Source organism: Trachypithecus francoisi, unplaced genomic scaffold (genome assembly GCF_009764315.1).
Source record: "Trachypithecus francoisi isolate TF-2019V2 unplaced genomic scaffold, Tfra_2.0 Lachesis_group3, whole genome shotgun sequence".
NCBI classification, from domain to species: Eukaryota; Metazoa; Chordata; class Mammalia; order Primates; family Cercopithecidae; genus Trachypithecus; species Trachypithecus francoisi.
Window position 1 is genome coordinate 88903430 of NW_022681468.1, and position 20717 is coordinate 88924146.

Sequence of the window (20717 nt, forward strand, 5' to 3'; positions counted from 1 at the left end):
GCTGAGGCAGGAGAATGGCGTAAACCCGGGAGGCGGAGCTTGCAGTGAGCTGAGATCCGGCCACTGCACTCCAGTCCGGGCGACAGAGCGAGACTCCGCCTCCAAAAAAAAAAAAAAAAAAAGCATGGCAGCCTATTCCAAACCAGCGAGAACAGTTTTGTGCAAACAGTGGGTTTTGGGTGTTTGAACTCCCACCACGTAAGGGCTAACTCAATACGCATGCTAATGACCTACATTATGAAATGAAAAATGAAAAATGCTAAAGGATGCCAGAGTGAACCTCAGTGAAGCCACAGAGACCCACTCTCTTTTAACTTTTTACAAATAAACTTAAAGTATAAATTAGAACACAAATAAACATGAATAGCTCTAACATTCAAATGAATAAATGAATTGTGTAGCAGATTCACCCTAGAACTTTGTTTCTTTTTAAAAAGTTTGTTGACCAGCTCTTTGATGATGGTGATGTTTATCTCCTTCTCCTCTGCAGCCAAGCCCAGCAAAAGAATGGCCCAGAGCGGTTGCTGCCCAAGCCTGGGTGCTCCTGATGGTCCTGCATGATGGGCTGTGCAGTAGGGTTGTCATGGGGAGACCCCTTCCTGGCCTCTCCTTGCCCAGTCTCGGCGCTGTCGGTGAGGCTCACCTCACAAAGATCTTTGAGGAGAGGGAGGCGGGGATCTGAGCACCGTGCAAAACCCCCTGCTCCTGCCTGCCCACCCTGCATGAGGACTCTACTCACCACCATGCTGGTCGGCAGCCCCAAGCTCCTGGGGGGTGGGGCTCCTGGACCGGGCTCATCAGCTGGGTTCTGGGCAGCGGCCAGGAATTTGCTGTGCCCTTTGTTGCCGTCAACCCAAGCCGCAACAGCATCTCCTGCAGCTCCAGGAACTCCACCTGGAGGGAGGGGTGCTCAGGTGTCACCCGCTGCCAGCGCCCACCTTCACGCCACCCCCACCCCCCCCCCGACCCTACCCCCGCAGGGATGTTGCACACCCTACCTTCATCTCATCGTCTTGGGCCAGCCTGATAATGTCCTCCTCCTGGTGTCGCCTCTTTGGCACTGCCCTCTGGTTTCGTTATAAGGTGCTTAATTTTCCTGCGGGAGGACAGGGCTCAGATGCTGGGGCCCCTGCGACGGCCCTGCAGCTCCCCCTGCCTTGCCCTGGCCTCCCACTCACTGATGGCATCTCTCCCTCCAGTACTGGATGAACTGATGTTCTAGTTTCTCCACACGCTCCCTCAGGTCCGCCTTCTCCTCCAGGAGATCCATAAGGCCGCTCTGGAGCCAAAATAATGGGGTCACCTCTCAGCAGCGACCTGCCTACCCCTGCCCTTCTTGGCCTATTCCAGGATTCACTCACATCCAGCTTCTCCATGACTTCCTGCAGGGCCCGGGGGGTCTCCCCACTCACAGACTCGCCCCCAGTCCCTGGGGCTGGGACCGCTGCCTCTGGCTCCTTGTGAATGAGACCGTGTCTCATTCACCTCACGCAGCTTCTGCTGCAGCTCTTCAACTTGCTGCTCCAAGTGCAGTGCGCTCTTGTTCTCGTTGTTCTGGACAGAGAGAAGCAATCAGCAGCCACCCACTGCAGTTGGAGACCCTAGAACTGGGTGTCTGCCTCCCATGGCACCGGGAAGGGTAGAGGCAGGTTAGAAAAATCATCTCCTCTCTCCCACAGCCACCAGAGCAGGGCTCTGGCTCACAGGTCCCTTTAGAAGTAACATTTCACGTGAGGGCTACACTGCCCCATTTTACAGGTGGGGAAACAAAGGCCTGGAGGGCTAGGGAGGAGGGCAGGCTCCCCAGGTGGGGCAACGCACCAGCTCCTCGAAGCCGCTCTGTGGCTCGGCCAGCTGCTGAAGTCTCTCCTCCTGCTTTTGAAGCCTCTCCTCCTGCTCCGAAGCCTCTCCTTTTGTGCCTGGTTCAGGATACTTACGTGCTGATGGTTTTGCACCTGGGCCTGGAGCTCTGCTGACACTCTCTCTAGTTCCTTCCTCAGGTGCTGCAGCTCTTCCTCAGGGGGCACTGCTGGGGTCTCCAGGGGCAGGGGTTCAGCTGAGAAAGGAAGCAGACAATAAGGGCCCTCTAGATTCTCAAAAAAAAAAAAAAAAAAAACAACCACCACCACCACCAAAAAACACCCTCCTCTTGGTGCACAGCTCCTCTCAGGCTCCCCAAACTTGGCCTCACTGCTAATGATTCCTCGCACCCGGATGGTAGCCAATCTTCCAAACCACTTTCAGATGGAGAGCACTGTGGGTGGCTGACAACGGGCCCTCATTTCTGATGGGACACTCAGGCTCATGGAGATAACAAGACTTCCTGTCTCCCGGCACAGACCTCTTGCCCTCTGCCTCAAAGCCCTTCCATCCACCCACCTCCCTGGGGCATTCTAAGCCCCCCCACAGCCCCTCTGATGCCAGGCCTGCTCCCAGGTCACGTCAGTCCCATCTTAACCATCTGGTTTTTGAGTTGGGACAAGCTCCTCTCCAGCTCCTCCACCCGGTGCATATTATGCTGCTTCTCCATCTTCAAGGTGCAAAGCTGCCCAAAGCACAGGGGAAAAGGGCCCTGGAGAGAGGGGCTGGTGGCTCCACAGGCTACCATCTCCCTCTCCACCCCCACCTCCACAAAGCCCAGACCCATGACCACCTCTGGCTGTACTATTTCCATGTTACAGATGCCCAGAAAGATCCAGTGCCCTATCTAAGATGGGTGGGCTGAAGGGTCAGATCTCACCTCCTGTGACATTTTCCTCATCCTCTCCTGCCACTGGGCCCTCTCTCCTTTTATATGTTCAGCATATTCATCTCTCTCTAGCTGGACTTGTTGCAGCGACTCCTTCATCTGCAAGAGTGGGAACAGAAGTTACACAGGGCTGTCACTGGTCCTCGCCTGCTCCTGGCCACCTGGGGTCACCTTCCTTCCACATCCCTCCCTCTGCAAAACCTCACCTGTGTCACGTGCGCTTTCAGCAGTGCCTGCTCCTGTAAGGACTGCTCTAACTGCGTCTTGAGAAGTGTTTTACTGCGCTCCGAGGACTGGATGAAGAGAGAGAAGTTTCTATCTGGGGAACCTGGGCCATTCCATACAGTGCCCCTTAAACAAGCTAGGGCTAGGCTGAATATACAACTCGGTCAGTACAGATCAAGGCATTTCCAAGCCCGTGGTCTGGTTTTTAAAAGGACTCAGTAAAGTTGGAAGGGACAGGGAAAGAGATCGAATTTACAGGTGGCTAACAGAGGCCCAGAGAGATCAGTTAATATTGCTCTTGTTATTACTGTTATTACTAGCACTGTTTGAACCTTTATGGAGTGCTTCATCAGGTACCATGCTAGCAATCCCATTTAATCCTCGTAACCACCACAGGAGACAGTTACTATGATTCCCTCTGTTGTGTAGATGAAAACACATGGAGTATTTGATGTTAAGTGCTTTCTAAGATCACTTAGGCAGAGCTGGGATTTGAACAGCCAGATCTATCCGATTCTCTAAAGCCCATTTTTCTTGCTGGGGTCACAGATAGGAAGGGGACAATGAATCTTTTGTTCACTGTTTGAAAGGATGATACATTCGCATAGTCCAAAACTCAGAAGGTACAGAAGGGAAGTATCTCCCAGCTACCCTCTTGCTCTCTCCTGAGTTTTTTATGAATCTTGCAGACTTATTTTATGTATATTTTCATAGTATGTACACACACACACACACACAAACACACACAGTTTCCTCTCTACAGAAATGGTAACATACTAAAGGTACTCTTCTGTACCTTCACAGTACAAGTACCCAATACGCCACCTAGGACTTGGCCAAGACCCCAGCCAGTTAAGGGCAGGGCAGGCACTTGGCCTCTAACTCTGCGTCCAGTGCTCGCTCCCCACCGCACCCCCCAACTCACCCAGCAGCTGACTCAGCCCCAGGCTGCCTCTAACAACCAGACACAAAAGCAGCGAGAAATGGCCATGATGCCTCCTGGGCAGGACACTCCATCCTGCAGAAGGACCTTTAGGCTCACTCCTCCATCTGTGAAGCCAGGCTCCCAGGGCACAGGGCGGGTGGTCGGACTCACCCTGTCCATCTTCTTCTGTGTGGTGGTGACAGCAGATAGAGCCCGCTCTAACTCTCCCGTACGCTGCGATGAACGTTGCAGGCGGCCGGCCAGATCCTTCGACTCTTCTGTAATGACAGAGTTGAGATGGGGCCCAAGGACTCTCCCTAACACCTATCGAAGTGCCAGGTTGAAGGATGACAGGGTGCCCAGATTCCCACCTTCAAAGTATCTGAGAGCGTTTCGTGTGATACAGGTCTATAGTTAGTTTCTTTTTCTGTATGTTCAATCTCTGGATCTGACCTTTGGAGAAAAGCCAAGCAAGTGCTGAAAGAGAGGAAGAAACATTCCCCGAGGACAGGAGAAAACTTCACACCCCCCACTCACCTCTAGCTTCCTTTCAGCTTTCTGTTTCTCATTGTTTGCCTTCTTTTCCTATAGGAAGAGGAAGACAGAGCTCTTACAGGGGGAGGCAGAGATGGCACAGCTAGAGACAGGCCCCCAGAATGCCACCAATGCCCCAGGACAGGCCCACCCATGGCATCAGGTTATCAGGGACTCTGTGGGGGTGGGGTGGAATCTGAAGGGTGAGCCTTCTTCCCCAGGTTGGGAGTGGGCGAGACAAGACTGGGGCCTCTACATCTGAGTGTCCCCCAAACCCAGCCGTCATGTCGTCAGCAAAGAAATCACATTACTTCTTCCAGCTGATGTTCCACTTGTTTCTTCTGTTGTTTCTGTGGGGAGAGTCAAATTAAGGTGATGGAGGGTGGCCCCGTCAACTCTATTCCCCAGGCCAGGAAGCGGTAGGCAGGGGCCAGGAATGGATTTTAAAGGCAAAGTTCTCAGACCCAGTGGGAACACGAACTGGTAAACTCTCCTCAAGCTCCCAAGGACAGAGGATTTGTGTCTTTGTTGGCTTTCACCCACAGTCACAGAACTCAAAGTCTGAATCTGGACGCTCTTGAGAGGATAGTAACATAAACCTCTAGAGATGGAGTTTGAGAAAGGTCCCCCCTTCTGCCCGCTTGTGATTTAGAAAAGTGCGTTCATTCAATAAACATTTACTGAGCACGAACCGGCCAGGTACGGTTCTTCACAGTATATATAGGATGGAAAAGGACAGACAGGCGCCCTTGGCCCTGAGGTTTCCATTCTAAGGGGCCTTTAAATCTCAGACTCTCAGAGCTAGCAGACACCTTTGATACTCACTACCTCCTCTGGAAACACGAGCCCAAAAAGGAGAGGCAGCTTGCCCAGAATCAAAAAGCAAATTAGGGACTGAGTCACAGCAGAAATACGGGGCCCCTGATAACCAGTCAGGCTCGCACTCCCCCGAGAGGCCACAACCCCAGGGCATGTATAGCAAGGACTAGAGCAGGGTGTCTGGAGAGGAGAGAGTTGGCAAAGAGGGAAGCAAAAGAACAGCCATGCTGCATGCTCTGGGGTCCCTCCAGGGGAGACCTGGGCACCCCAGCTCCCTATGTGCCCTTCACACCAGGGCGCCCAGCCCCTTTCTTCAGAGCCCCAGAGGAAACTGGAGCCCAGGATTGGCAGCCTGGAATCAGGGGACCCCACTGGACTCTTACCAAAGATTTGATGGTGTTATTCAGCCGACTGATTTTGATGGCCCTCGAGTCAAGGACTACTGCTTGTTCTTGGCACGGGCTCTGCAGAGAGGGGGAGGTGGAGGAGGAGTGGGGGGAGAGGTAGGGAGAACAATCATTAGGGCTGGGGTGTGTGTGGTCTGTCTCAGCTGGCAGAGGGGCACCGAGTCCCTGCTGTGGGAGGAGGTTGGAGGGCTGGCCTGCATGGTCACTGCACCTCCACCCAGAGCCTCCTACCTCCAGATCCTTCAGGGTAGCACATGATGTAGGGCCCGCCCTGTGGATACCTGTTGCTGACTACAAGAGAGTACACATGGAGATATTCTGTTCCCCTCAGTGTCTAAGCCCTCTGACTTCCTTTCATTCACATCAACTGGCAACATTTTCTTTTCTGCCTCTCTTCGACCCTTTGTCCCATAACTCCTTTGTGCCAACTTCTCTCATGGTTCTTATTTCCCCACATCCCACCCTGGGGCCTGAAATCAGTGACTCCTGATGGCAAGTGGCTGTTCTCATTGTCCTGGCTTCCCCTTGAGACTGGGGATGAGGAAAATCAAAGAGCAATGACCATATCCTGGGTGCCCTGAGTGTTTACAGCAGGCCATGTACTAGGGATTAACATAAAACAACAATAAGAAATCTCATTTAAACCTCACAAATGGAAGTCAAACAATAGAACCTATATTATACAGATGTGAAAAGAAAGGCCTGAAGAGCTCAAGCAACTTGCCCTAAATCATATCCCTAGCAGACGGAGAGGCAGGATTCAAACCCAGACTTCTTTTTGTTTTCTTTTTGTGATACGGAGTCTTGCTCTATCTCCCAGGCTGGAGTGCAGTGGCGAGATCTTGGCTCACTGCAAGCTCCGCCTCCTAGGTTCATGCCATTCTCCTGCCTCACCTCCCGAGCAGCTGGAATACAGGCACCCACTACTATGCCGGCTAATTTTTTTTTGTATTTTTCAGTGAAGACGGGTTTCACCATGTTAGGTAGGATGGTCTCAATTTCCTGACCTTGTGATCTGCCCCGGTTGGTCCCCAAAGTGCTGGGATTACAAACGTGAGCCACTGTGCTCGGCTAAACCCAGAATTCTTAACCAGTACCCAATGTCCATCCATAATCTTAACAATTACCCTCTACTGCCCCTTTGGTCCCCTGTCCCCAGGAGCCTGGCCACCAAGACTCACATCCCGAGGTGAGTGGCAACCAGCAGAAGTGGATGTCTCAGGGCTACTGCCATTTGTTTTCCTGTTCCTCTTTGCTTCTGCTGGAACAGCAGGGCTGTTTCTCTGCCAATATTCTTTTAACTGTAGGAAAGAAGAGCAGTAATCCTCATGAGAACTATTGGCCCCTAGAGCCACACCTCCCTTACAGTTTTTACAAAATACTCTTATACACCATCTGATTTAACGACACCAACTGCTGTATAATAAGCATTGTCACAATCTTTTAGGGACTGAGAGGGATTGATATCATAGCTAGAAAAAAAGAAAAAAGAAAAAGAAAAAGGTGATACTGAAACTTTGAAATTCAGTCTTCTGACTTCAAGCTCTGGGGTTTTGCCAAGAATCAGCAGCTGCCAGGGACCAAAACCAGAGGCAGAGGTAGAAAAGTAAACATTAAGTGGGCAGGAACTGTATGCCCTGTGGTTTAGAGTCATACATCCTCACACATCTGTTTGTGTGAAGAAGTGCACCAGTACCTCTCAAACTTCTATATCAATGTGTCCTCATGGCAGAAGGCAGCCTTTCTGTTAAATCCAGGAATTTAATCAGAAAGAGGACTACCCAAGCCTCATTTCAGAGAGAAGTCTGGTATTCTCTTAGAAACCTATGTGACTGTCATCCCTAAGTATATTCATGTTTTTTCTCTTGATCTCAAGAGAATCAAGGGAAACTGATGCTTCAGAAAGATGTCTCACATTCATCCTGTGCCACTCAAAGTACCCCAGGTCGAGATAATATGAGGAATAGTCAAGCTGTCAAGTTCAGTTTCCCAAGATCTATTCCACAGAAGATGAGCAAATCTCACTTCAGAGACGACTGACTGAGGGGCAGTCTGGTCCCAGAACCATGGAGAATTAGAATACGAGGTGGAGAACTCAGAAAAAAATGTTAAAATCTCTCTGGAAAGTAGAAGCCTGGGAGAAAACCAAACCAAACCCACTCTCCCATTGCCACATGGAGGTACAGTCAACGTTTTGCGCTCACGGGGGAAGTGGAGGCTTTTCCCCTGTCAATGTCGATGTTAAGGGAGTGAGGCAGCCTGAAACCTCTTGCTCCTAGGTCCCACAGTCTCCATTCCTCTTCCTGCTGGAAATCTGCGTTGTGACCAGAGGAACCAGAAATGGGGTGAGAACACTTAGGGGACTGGGTCATAAGATCAAAGGCCAGTCTTCCAGTAATGACAGTTCCTAGGCAGACTGTGACATCACTACATTCCACTCCTCCTGATTGGGGGGAGGGACCACATCAGTGCAACGTCCGAGTTACCAGTCCATGATGGGGGAGGGAGACACAGGGTTGGGAACCAGGTCCTTGAAGACGCCAGTGGGAAGAGCCCAGGGAAGCTGACCTTGAGGCAGCAGGAGGGGAGGGCAGAGTCTGCAGCAGGGAACCCCAGGAGTCACCAGCCCAAAGTCACCCAGGGATGACTGGCGAGGATGGGGCCTGGGGCTGGGGGACCCAGGTCCTTGGAGACACCAGCCCAAAGAGCCCAGGGAGGTCAAGCTTGGGTCGGCAGGAGGTGAGGGCCTAGTAATGGAGACGGGAACCCCAGGAGTCACCCGCCCAGAGTCACCCTGGAGTGATTGGTGAGGGCAGGGACTGGGCTGATGCTGAAGGGGCAGGGCTGACTGACAAGACTTTTGCGTGGGGAGCCCGGAGACACCTGCATTGGAGGGCCCTGTCCAGTGTGCCTCAGCAGTGATATGGGCTCTGGCAGCAGTCTTGTCGTCAGAGGGTATCTGTAGCTGGGTTGGGGGCCATGGCCTGGTGCGTTTTTACCTTTTTCTTGGCTGCGGCCAATCTGTTCTGCGGAGTTTCTTCCACCATGGCGGGGTGGGAAAGGGAGGTGGGGTTGGGGCCACAACAGCGAAATCCCAGCGAGTACTGATCAAGACCTTCAGTCACCTACCAGGCAGCTGTGCGACTGAGCCACAGGGGTGGTAACCAGGGCACCAATAGAATGTAGAATAGGGGCGTGGCCTTAATGCTCCAAGCCTATTGGTCAAGGAGAAAGATGAAAGGGAAAGGGGCGTGGCCAGGTAGCAGTGTGTCCAGAGGGACCCCTGGCTCATAAGGAAAGCTACTCATGCAACCACTGTTCCCACCCACTCTGAAAAAGCGGAGGGGCGCCCACTCTGGGAGAGGGAAGGGGCCAGCTTTTGCTTTAAAAGCTTTAAAACTAGGCCGGGCGCGGTGGCTCAAGCCTGTAATCCCAGCACTTTGGGAGGCCGAGACGGGCGGATCACGAGGTCAGGAGATCGAGACCATCCTGGCTAATACGGTGAAACCTCGTCTCTACTAAAAAATACAAAAAACTAGCCGGGCGAGGTGGCAGGCGCCTGTAGTCCCAGCTACTCGGGAGGCTGAGGCAGGAGAATGGTGTGAACCCGGGAGGCGGAGCTTGCAGTGAGCTGAGATGCGGCCACTGCACTCCAGCCTGGGCAACAGAGCGAGACTCCGTTTCAAAAAAATAAATAAATAAAAGCTTTAAAACTTTAAAAAATATATGTGTGCATACTTTATATATAAATGTGTGTCTGTATGTATGTATCTATGTGTTCCTCCAGAGCTGTCTTCATTACCTAGTTTCTCTGCAAGGTCTATGATTTTGGCCTATGTTTTTATCTTCAAATACAGTACAAAAATTACCAGTATTACCTGAACTGAGATACAGATCTTACAAAAATGGAAAATCCATAGCATGCTTGATGATTAATGAACGAGACTATATTATTCAACATTCCAATAAGATAAAACAATCACAATGATTTCTCTTTTTTGGAAAAACGTTTCTCTTATTCTCCTATGTTATTAAGTTTTGTTTTTTTTTTTTCTCAAACAAGAAGCATGTCTAATATCTGGAAAAATACAAAGGTTTTGGGCCAGGTGTAGAGGCTCAAGCCTGTAATCCCAGCACCTTGGGAACCTGAGATGGGTGGATCATCTGAGGTCAGGAGTGCGAGACCAGCCTGGCCAACATGGTGAAACCCCATCTTTACTAAAAATACAATAACTAGCCAGGTGTGGTGGTGGGTGCCGGTAATTCCCACTATTTGGGAGGCTGAGGCAGGAGAATCACTTGGACCCAGGAGATGGAGGTTGCAGTGTGCCAAGCTCACACCACTGCACTCCAGCCAGGGTGACAGAGCAAGACTCCATCTCAAAAGAAATACAATACAATAAATACAAAATAAATCTAAAAAGCTTTCAATTTAATAAGCACTCAAAGCTCTTTACCGGTTTAAAACAAACACAAGGCCCATTTTGCTAGAATCACCTGGCCTCTCTAAGCCTTGCAAACAAAACTGAATTTCTCACGTGATACTTGGCTATGACTTGCAATCATGAAAAGCAAGAATTGTGTTATGTCACTGTGTACTAATTGGTATCTGGAGTTCACACAAGGCTGGGATCAAGGGTTGAATCTTTCAAGATTTGCTCCATAACCTCGGTGCTTCTTAACTCAGACCAAACTAAACTTTTGTCTAGAGTTCTACAATTTACAGTTAGTAGACAAGAGTGGTTCTCAGTAATGTAGTCTCTGGACTAGCAGCACCAGCAGCACCTGAGAACTTTTCATAAGTGCAAATTCTCAGGCCCTACCCTGGACCTGGTGAAGCAGAAACTCTGGAGTGGGGTTCAGCAATCTGTGCTACAGTCATCCCTCCAGGTGTTCGGGAACCTCTGCCATACAGCAGGTAGAAAAATGTGTTTCCTTCTGTAGGTCAAAAGCCAGGGATACTCTATGTTGTGTCTCGATATGCAACAATGGCATGCAATTAAAACACATACCTCTCCTTCCTACTCCCACCCTCCATCCAATGTGTTTTATTTTCATGAGTTTAAAAAGAAAACAAGTGGCTATCAGAAGTTCAGTCTAAAAAGTATATGTACAAGTATTAGTTCTCATCCAGCCTTATCTCATAGAAAACCATTTACATCCTCTCACAGCTAAAGTTTTAAAAAAGTATCTTCACAATCTAAGTTTCAGGCACACTAGGAGTTCTATAATAAAACACTAAGTAGATCAGAATGTCCAAACTTACTAGAGAAGAAAAGTGGAATCATTGGCTGTATTTCCAAATTGCATTCAAAGGAAATTTAAGTTCTGAAGTTTTTTCACCTTCATACTTCCAAGTTAATAGAATTCAACCAGAACATTCCATTCCTTCAAAGCCTCTAGCCAGGCAAAATTTTCCTGTATTACTTCTTGCTTTCAATGGATATAAAGCAGAGTCCTGGTAGGCACATTACGTATACCTGCAAAGATGCAGAACTAAAAAGATGCAGAACAGTTCCGCCTGTTCCATATTAAAACAAAAGTCCTGTAAACCTTAGATGGTGAGTGTAACACTTCAGCACTAGCACCAAAACCTCAAATATGAGAAGATACCAAGAACACCAGTAACAAACAAAACTAAACTCTTGGCCGGGAGCAGTAGTTCACACCTGCAATCCCAGCACTCTGACAAGCCAAGGTGGGAGGATTACTCGAAGTCAAGAGTTCAAGACAAGCCTGGGAAGCATAGGGAATTCTCATCTCTACAAAAAAATTTTTAAAAACAGCTGGGCGTTGCGGCACAGACCTATCATGCTAGCTACTTGGCAGGCTGAGGTGGGAAAATTGCTTCTTCCCAGGAGTTCAAGGCTCTAGTAGCTATGATTATGGCACTGCACTCCAACCTGGGTGACAGAGCGAGACCTAGATAATTACATTCTCTCCTGCTCCTGTTTACACTAAAATCACTAAGTTAAAATGCTTTCAAATTTGGCAGGATAAAAATTAAGTGAAATGTGACTTTGGAGTTTGGAGGAAGAAAGAAAGAAGGAAGGGAGGGAGGAAGGTAGGGAGGGAAGGAAGGGAAGGAGGGGTGGAGGGAGGAAGGAAGGAAGAAGGGGGAAACAGAAAAGGAAAAGAAAGGAAAGGAAAGGAAGAAGGAAGGAAGGAAGGAAAAGGAAAGAAAGGAAGAAAAGAAAAAAAGGAAGGAAAGAAGGAAACGAAAGATAAAAGAAAAGAAGGAAAGGAAAAGAAAGGAAAGGAAAGGGAAGGGAAGGAAGAAGGAAAAGAAAAATAGAAAGAAATAACAAATTACTTACTGGGAGAAAGTTTCAGTAACCTCAATGACAAATAAAAGGATTGTATCTTTAGCCTGTAAAGAAATCTTTTAAATTACTCAGGAAAACAAAAACAAATGATTTTCAACAGAAAATGGGCAATGGAGAAACAGTCACTTCTCACAGAAATAAAAATGGCCAATAGGTATACAACAAAGATTCAAAAGCACTAGAAATCAAGGAAATGTCATGAAAACAATGACATTTTCTGTATAAAGGCCCAAAGATGACAAATGGAAGGGGAACCTGGAGCTCTGTTCCTGTTGGTGGGAGTATAAACTGAGACACTTTTCCTGGAGGATAATTTGAAAATTTCTATTAAAGACCCTCAAAATTATTACCCTCCAGAAATTCTACTTCTATGAATTCAGTCCAAAAATGCTTGCTCGACTCCATTAAAATGTATATATAAGAAAATTCACCTCTGTGGCGGCAATGATAAACTTAATATACATCCAGCTATTAAAAATGATGATGCTAGGATATATTTCCTGTCACAGAAGTATGCCCAAAATATAGTAAGTGGCAAAAGACTATCTAATATGATTCTACTTTAGAAAATATTTATATGTATAAAAAGTATAAAAAACAACAAACCAGAATGTTTTGAGTGGCAAATTAAAGATTTTTCTTAATATTTGTCATCCAAATTATTACAAAAAGAATGTGATTTCCTTTATAATCAGGGAGAAGTGTTATTTTCATTTATTGATATTTAAATCTCTTTTCTTTTTCTTATTTTTCCTCCTGTATGTATCCCAAGTAGGCTAGAACTCCTGCCTCTTGAGGGAAACCAGCCCATTTGTGGGAAGTGCACTACATAAAGCTGCCCATCTTCCTTTTATTTTAAGAGATCTGGAGACATTTTTATTTCAAATTGTTTTATTGTTCTCAGAATATTTGTTAATATATGAAATTGAGGAAAAGACAAAGGAAAGGCTGACTCCCTACCCTCCTAGGGTTACTCTTCCAATTTTTGCTGCTATTGTTACATATTAGTATTCACTGGGTACTAAAAAGATGGGCAGCCCCTTAGATCCTTTTTTCTTATCTCTTTTTCATAATCCTACTTCATTCCTTCATTCACTTATTTTTAAAAGGGTCATGTGTACAAATATATAGTTCAGAAAATTTCTAAATGTAACTGTCTATAAAAGTATGTGGCAAAATCCCATTCAGAGTCTTATTCTCCTTCCACAGCCAAACACTTTTAATTGGTTTCTTATATATCATTTCAGAATTTATCTTTTCAAATACACATGTATATTCTTATTCTACTCTTCTCTCTCAACACAAAAAGTAGCATACCACACATACGATGCCATTCCTTCTTCCTTTTAAAACACACACACCATCGATCCGAGTTCTTCTACGTGAGTGCAGTCTTTCTCATTCTTCTTTTCAGCTGCACAGTATGCATCATTTGGATGGACCTCAGTTTACTTAACCAGTAATATTGGCGGACACTGAAATCATCCCTATCATACTGTTACAAACAATAGTGTCAAGCACAACCACCTGCACACACCAAGTTCATTTCGAATCTGCCTTTGATGAAGCCTCTGCTTGAATCACCACAAGGTCACAAGGCTGAAAAGTGAGCCCCTTTTTTAGTTTTCATTAGGTACAGCAGGAGGTAGCAAAAGACTCTCTTGGGCAAAGCAAACGTACTCTTTGGGGACTTACTTCATAACAATAAATGGATAAACAGAACACCAAGAAGAACATGTTCTATTTAACCATGCACATGTATGCATACAATATATGAATGTGCACAGAAAGTTTAAATAAATCCATCAAAACATTAAGCATTGTCTCAGTACGGTGGATCTATGGAGTGCTTTGTAGACCGCCCTCCATGTCTATCAATTCTTTCTAATTCCACAACAGTAAATATGTATACTTCTACAATATAAAATTTCAAAAAATGCCAACTCAAATTAAGCTGCATATATTCCTTCAGTCTGTCCCACATTTGTATGGTGTCCAGAGTGCTCAAATATCACTTCGTTAAAAACATTTAATTATTTTTCAAATATAGAGATGGCAGGGTCTTGCTCTGTTGACCAGGCTGGTCTTGAACTCCTAGATCCTCCTGGATCCCCTCACTTCCATCTCCCAAAGTGCCAGTATCACAAGTGTGAGCCATCAGGCCCGGCCAGCTTCATTTCAGAAATCTTTCCCCAGCACTCCACATATTACAAGTAATTCCTTTCTTCATCTTTAGATAGCATTTTAGTCATATCTCTATTACCTCACTTGTCACATGATAATCAGTTGCTCACTCATCCATCTCCCTTCATTGCTCATGACTTCCTTGAGTCTGATTTTCAGCACCTTGAACAGAGTGCGACACATACATGCTTCATATGCAGAGAAGGAAATGATTTCACTACAGTGTAATTACTCCCAGAATTCAATACCTGTATTTCTAAATTGTTCTAGATACTCTGCCAACAACCTGAGAATGTTATGTTTTTTCCCTAAAACTTATATCCATTGCTGAGTGTCTATGGTCATAGTTAACTCAATTGTGACGTGACGTCTCGCCAAGTCCATTCATAGTTTTTTTTGGTGATTTTTAATGTTAAGTTTTGATTTTGATTGTTTCCTTTTTGTTTTCTTAATCTAGCAGTGTTTGGTAAACTTCAACATCTCTATATCCCTGTGTCTTTGCACTTGCTGGTCTCTGCTTGGAATAATGTCTCAAGATTTTAGACACCTGGAAAAAATTTCTACTCACCCTTAAAGAATCAGCTTAAATAGTCTGGGCATGGTGGCTCATGCCTGTAATGCCAGCACTTTGGGAGGCCAAGGCAGGCAGATCTCCTGAGGTCAGTAGTTCAACACCAGCCTGCAGTCTTGAACTACTTCAACATGGTGAAACCCCATCTCTACTACAAATACAAAAAATAGCTTGGTGTAATGGTGGAGGCTAGTAATCTCAGCTACTCAGGAGGCTGAGGCAGGATAATTGCTTGAACCTGGGAGGTGGAGGTTGCAGTGAGCTGAGATGCACTCCATCTTGGGTGACAGAGCGACACTTCATCAAGAAAGAAAGAAGAAAGAAAGAAAGAAGAAAGGAAGGAAGGAAGGAAGGAAGGAGAGAGAGAGAGAAAGAAGAAAGAAAGAGAGAGAGAGAGAAAGAGAGAGAGAAGAAAGAAAGAAGAAAGAAAGAAAGAAGAAAGAAAGAGAAAGAAAGAAAGAAAGAGAGAGAGAAGAAAGAAAGAAAAAGAAAGAAAGAAAGAAAGAAAGAAAGAAAGAAAGAAGAAAGAAAGAGAGAGAGAGAAAGAGAGAGAGAAGAAGAGAGAGAGAGAGAGAGAAGAAAGAAAGAAAGAAAGAAAGAAGAAAGAAAGAGAGAGAGAGAAAGAGAGAGAGAAGAAAGAAAGAAAGAAAGAAAGAGAAAGAAAGAAAGAGAGAGAGAGAAAGAGAGAGAGAAGAAAGAAAGAAAGAAAGAAAGAAAGAAAGAAAGAAAGAAAGAAAGAAAGAGAAAGAAAGAAAGAAAGAGAAAGAAAGAAAGAGAGAGAGAGGGAGGGAGGGAGGAAGGAAGGAAGGAAGAAGGAAGGAAGGAAGGAAGGAAGGAAGGAAGAAAGGAGGGAGGGAGGGAGGAGGGAGGAAAAGGAAGGGAGAGAGCTTAAATAATACCTTCTCTGAGAAGCTTTTATATCTTCCTATTCTTTCAGGAAGAGTTGAAAATTCCTCAACTTTTGAAACATTTGTGCCTCTTTAGTATGTATCAGGCACTGAACTGAGTGCCTAGGATAGAAAGATGAAACTGTAGAACCTGCCCTCATGGAGCTCATGGTCTAGTATGGAAAACAGACATATGAACAAATAACCACACTATAGTTCTTCAGAGCTCAAATCCTATCCTAAATATTGCTAAATTAATGTTCTGTGAGGTTTTGAAAGTACTAGGGCCAGCGACAATATGGCTGCTTGGATGGCTTTCCATCCAAGTTAACATTCGGCCCTCATCACCAAAGGTCATACGTGTATGCCTCTTCCTTGCAACCCACCAGGGCCTAACACATCATATCACCACCTTTGAAATTAGGAAACAGGCTCAGAAGTCCAACAGCTTGACCAAAGTAACTCAGCTGGTAGGTAGAAGAACCAGGTCTGTATGGTTCTTCTTCAATGTCCTGCTAGTTACATGGGCAAGTAGCCTCAAAATCAACAAAAGACAAGTAGAGGTTGACATGTGTCAACGAACAGAGGCTCAAAAGGAAGAGTTTATACACAAGAATAGAACAGAAATGTTCTGGAAGTATGTCTGGGGATGTGAAGTAGGAGGGCACACACCAGGTTTCACCTTGGTCAAGTGAATCTATAATTCCAACCTGGGCCTCAGCTGCTGAGCTCCAGACTTAGCTATCTGTCTTTCTTACTCTTATATAAAATCCACAGGGCAGGATCTTAATCTCCAGCTTGTTCATCACAGATTAAAGCAGAGCCTGGCTTATAGTAAGTACATAATAAATACATGAATGAATAAATAAACTATCAAAGAAGCTAAAGAAACATTGCACACTACTGGGGGAAGGGATTACCATGAAACAGACCCTAGCAATCACTCACAAATATAGTTGACCCTCATTATTTGTAAATCCCATATTTGCAAATTTGCATACTTGCTAAAATGTCTTTGTAATCCCCAAATTAAAACTTGTGGAGCTTTCAAGGTGACTCCTGGATAGACACACAGTAGTGAAAACTGTGTCACTCCTTGCACACGTCCCAAGCTAAGGTCAAATAATGTGACTCTCGATCTTCCTGTTTCAACTCTCATACAAAGATGACCTGAGGACTGAGACAGTAGAGGACAGCACAGGGTAGTGTAAGATACTGTGGCTCTGGGGCCAATTGGACAGGGTCTGAATCATAACTCTGGCACCTGTTAGCAGAATGGCTTCAGGTAAGTCACTTAACACTTCTGTACTTCCTTTATTCTTTTGGAAATAAAGAAAATTCAATCTACCAGAATGAGTTGTTTTTAAGAATTAAGATTATAACCTAAGTGAGATATGTATATATGTATATATTTACCCTGGAAACAAAGGTTTGGTGTTTGATTAATTCAGTGTTCCAACCAACTTTATAGAATATTACTACTGCAAATAATAAGAATTGATTGCAATTATTTATAAAGAAATAACAGAGATGTAGACAAATCAATTATTTGGATGAGCTAGAGGCAGGCGTCAAAAAGCTTCCAAAGAAATAGAACTTTGCCAGGCACTGAAGGTGTGGAAAAGGGTTCCAAGGAGAGAGAATGGCGCCTACAGAGAGAGGTCTGGCTAGGGTCAGGAAATGGCATTTCAGGAAGTCTAGAGCAGTAGAAGATGAGGCCAGAATATGGTGCCACAGCGCTTCTCTGCACCCTGTATACACTCTGTATTGCCAAACCTCACTCTCTGCATTTAATTCTTGGTTTCTAGTTCTCTGTTCCATTAAACTGGGAGCCCCTCAAGGTCAAGTTCTATAAGAAGAATCCATAGCTACAGTCCTCTAAATTTGAAAACAAGTTATTAAACACAGATACGCCCAAAAAGACTGTATAAAAATAACACTGGATTTCAACTGCAGTCATAGGAATTCACAACTGGTACACATTGCAATCTGTCCAGGATTTTTCTTTCTCTGATGACTGCTGTAACTCTGTCATAAATCCTTTTCATTGTTTTAGGCACCGAGACATTTGTTAGAATGCCTGGGAAAGACATTCTAAAAGAGCAAGAAAGATCTTGATGTTTTTTGTGTAACTGATTGATTGGTTGACTGACTGAGATGGGATTTCATTATGTAGCCCAGGCTGGTCTGAAACTCCTAGGTTCAAGCAATCCTCCTGCCTCAGCCTCCCAAGTGGCTGAGATTACAGGTGCATGCCACCATGCTGGGCTCTAGTGTGATGTATTTACAAGGCTTAAACATATGGTTCATTGGACAAGGCTGCCACCTCAGAGTAAAGATTGTTTTAAATCTACACTAATAGTCTTATTTATCTATATGCAAGATACAATTTTACCACAATAAAACACAAGGAAGCATACTGATATACATATACAATACAAACAGGATAAAAAAGCAATATAATTTTCTCCACAAAAACTTGCAAAATCCTGACCAAAACACAGTAAACAGGATGTTAAACTCACAGCTTACATTTCTCCACTGAAACCTAGGAAAAACAATGCCAGTTTTTGTGCAGTCACAAAACTAAGCACTGTGAGAATTTACAAGATTTGGTAAACTTGTATATTCTCCCCACCCCCATACACAAGTTTCAAAGAGCCTAGCAGTCTTACCCCTACACTTCAATCTCCTCCATCCTCCAAAATAAAACCCTCACTGTCCAATATCTGAACTTATATTTTCAAACATCTAAAATCTTAATCAAAACTAAGAGCAGTGCATTTGCTTGGCCCCATAAAATTCTTGGTATAATTTTACTTAGGCACACCACAGATCGTACTTTTACCTAAAAACATATGGGTAGAACCAACATGATAGAAACCAAACAAATATATTATGAAGGTGAAAGCGAATAGGGAATGTTGTTTTTAAACAGATTCAATGCTCCTATTCTCCACTTGTAGGTTGGGTGTGATTGAATCACATCATGCTGTATAGCTAAGCATGTCCTATATTTTATGACAAAGTAGTGTAACAAATTATTTATTGAGGACCTGTTGTGTACACAGAGGCATGCTGGAAGCTGTAAAAGACTTGATTCTTGCTCTCAAGAAACTTCCAAGGTTATAGACAGCCTGATAGAAGATAGTCGAAAGCAAATACTTCAAGCACTATCCATCACAATTACCATAGCTATTTACTCTAGCCTTCTACAAGTCTCTGAATATTTTGAGGCTCCCTTTCCCATCTCCGATGGACTCTATGGCTCAACATTCTTTACAGCCAGAGGCATTCCTGTACTTCACATTATTATTGAATCAACATCTCTCACTATCTGCCTCCTTCACCAATTAAAATTCCACTTTACTTCCAACCACCACTTTGGCTTTGAAGCCACTGCCTGATACTGATACTTCGTAGATGTAGTATGAATATTCTTATATGTCTCTGTCTACTGATGAGGATCCTACTCTTTTAGTAGAAAGAGTAGCACTGACTTCCAGTCAACTAGTTTTGATAATATCTGAAATATTGGATATTTCAATAATACTCCCAAAACAAATAATGAGTGATGTTCTCTCAAATATATGTATAATCAAATGTGAAATTGAGAAGATGTGGAGGACCTGAGACTCAGAGATTATATTCAGGCCTTTGTAGTAGCATTTATTTGACATAATTATGCATTTAAAAAATAAGTTAAATTGTCATCAGATCAGTCTGAAATTTATAGAGGCTTTTGTTGGTAAGAAACATATTTTATATGTAATCACTTACCCGGAGAAATGTTTTTGATTAATGTTATCTGTTAAAGACTTCAGTTCACAATGTTTCCCCTGTTAGTAGTATATATCATTTTGGAGCTGATCTGGAGAAGTCAAAGACTACGTGCTAATTGCTATCTGATGTTCTTCTGGGAGGACAATTGACTGGCTTTGGGTTACCAGGGTTTGGAACTTAAAGGCAAGTCTGAGTCTAGAGATCTTGCCACTGACTTTTGGCAAGTCTGTTGATTCTACCTCTGGAAGTGCCTTTAAATGCCTTATGGAAGGCCAGGCATGGTGGCTCACACCTGTAATCCCAGCACATTGCGATTATTGATTAACAAATCAATTTGGGAAATGCTTGGTAAATTCAACGGGACCCCTCAGAACAATGAATTTATATGGCCATGAGGTTTTTTTTTTCCCCAAAGAGCATTCACAAGACTTTCTAGTACACCAGTTTGGGAACTGTTGGTGGAGGAATCAGGGTAATTAGAATTTGGACTATTCCAGGCAGAGGTTGTCACTATATTCAAGGAATTGTTCTTAGTGTTTAGTCTTTGTATGTATCAGAATTACCTACAGGAAATGAACAAGCAGAAATATAGAATTGGGCCTTGGCTCAGGCCTAAAAAATGAGAACATCTGAAAAGTCTGGGTGTGGAAAAGCTTCTAGGTAATTCCACGTATTCCAGAGACTGAAAAGCACTCAATTACAATAGGCCTCCTGGCCCCTTGCTAACTGAATTGTTAATCCTAGTTGAGTATGCTTCTGTTTTGTTTTTTTGGGCCTGGTCCAGGGACTAGACTATTGCTGCAATTAAGTTCAATTTATCATTCTTCCCACAGTATCTGTATCCTGATTTTCAGATTCCTTTTCAGCAGTGGGGCAAATTTATAGGTCAGTATAGGACAAGTTTTAAACATTAATGGAAAAGAGATTATATTATATTGATATTGTCCTTCTATTCTGGCAGCCTTGAATTTCATTTAGAAAATGTCTCTATTTCTAATTTTACCTTGGTTTTGATATATTTTACTATTAGGGATCACATAAATGATTTTCCTTTTTTTCATGACTTCCTTGTCAACTAATATATTTTTGAAAGCTTCTGGTTAACTTCTAATTACAGGTAAGTTCCATTTTCCTTTTGCTTAACAGGCTCATTGAGGTTTTTAATTGAGATGAAATCTTATTCTGTCACCCAGGCTGAAGTGCAATGGTGTGATCTCAGCTCACTGCAACCTCCACCTCCCAGATTCAAGCGATTCTCATGCCTCAGCCTCCCCAGCAACTGGGATTACAGACACCTGCCACCACGC

General features: G+C 44.5%; 2 protein-coding genes across 2 annotated transcripts in view; both read right to left on the reverse strand.

The window, feature by feature from the left end:
* LOC117071071 (putative ubiquitin-conjugating enzyme E2Q2-like protein) overlaps positions 1-20717 on the reverse strand; it is a 67744-nt gene that overhangs the window by 14015 nt on the left and 33012 nt on the right. The gene's annotated exons all lie outside the window — the stretch shown is intronic.
* On the reverse strand, positions 110-9027 carry LOC117070137 (golgin subfamily A member 8C-like). Its single transcript, XM_033188859.1, is given in 19 exon segments — positions 110-654; positions 740-775; positions 778-894; positions 999-1096; positions 1179-1279; positions 1486-1554; positions 1822-1901; positions 1904-2056; positions 2458-2545; positions 2741-2848; positions 2956-3042; positions 4071-4177; positions 4271-4290; positions 4292-4352; positions 4433-4484; positions 4745-4783; positions 5636-5716; positions 6841-6960; positions 8659-9027. Coding segments are annotated over 19 exon segments (1650 nt in total). The 5' UTR covers positions 8707-9027; the 3' UTR covers positions 110-469.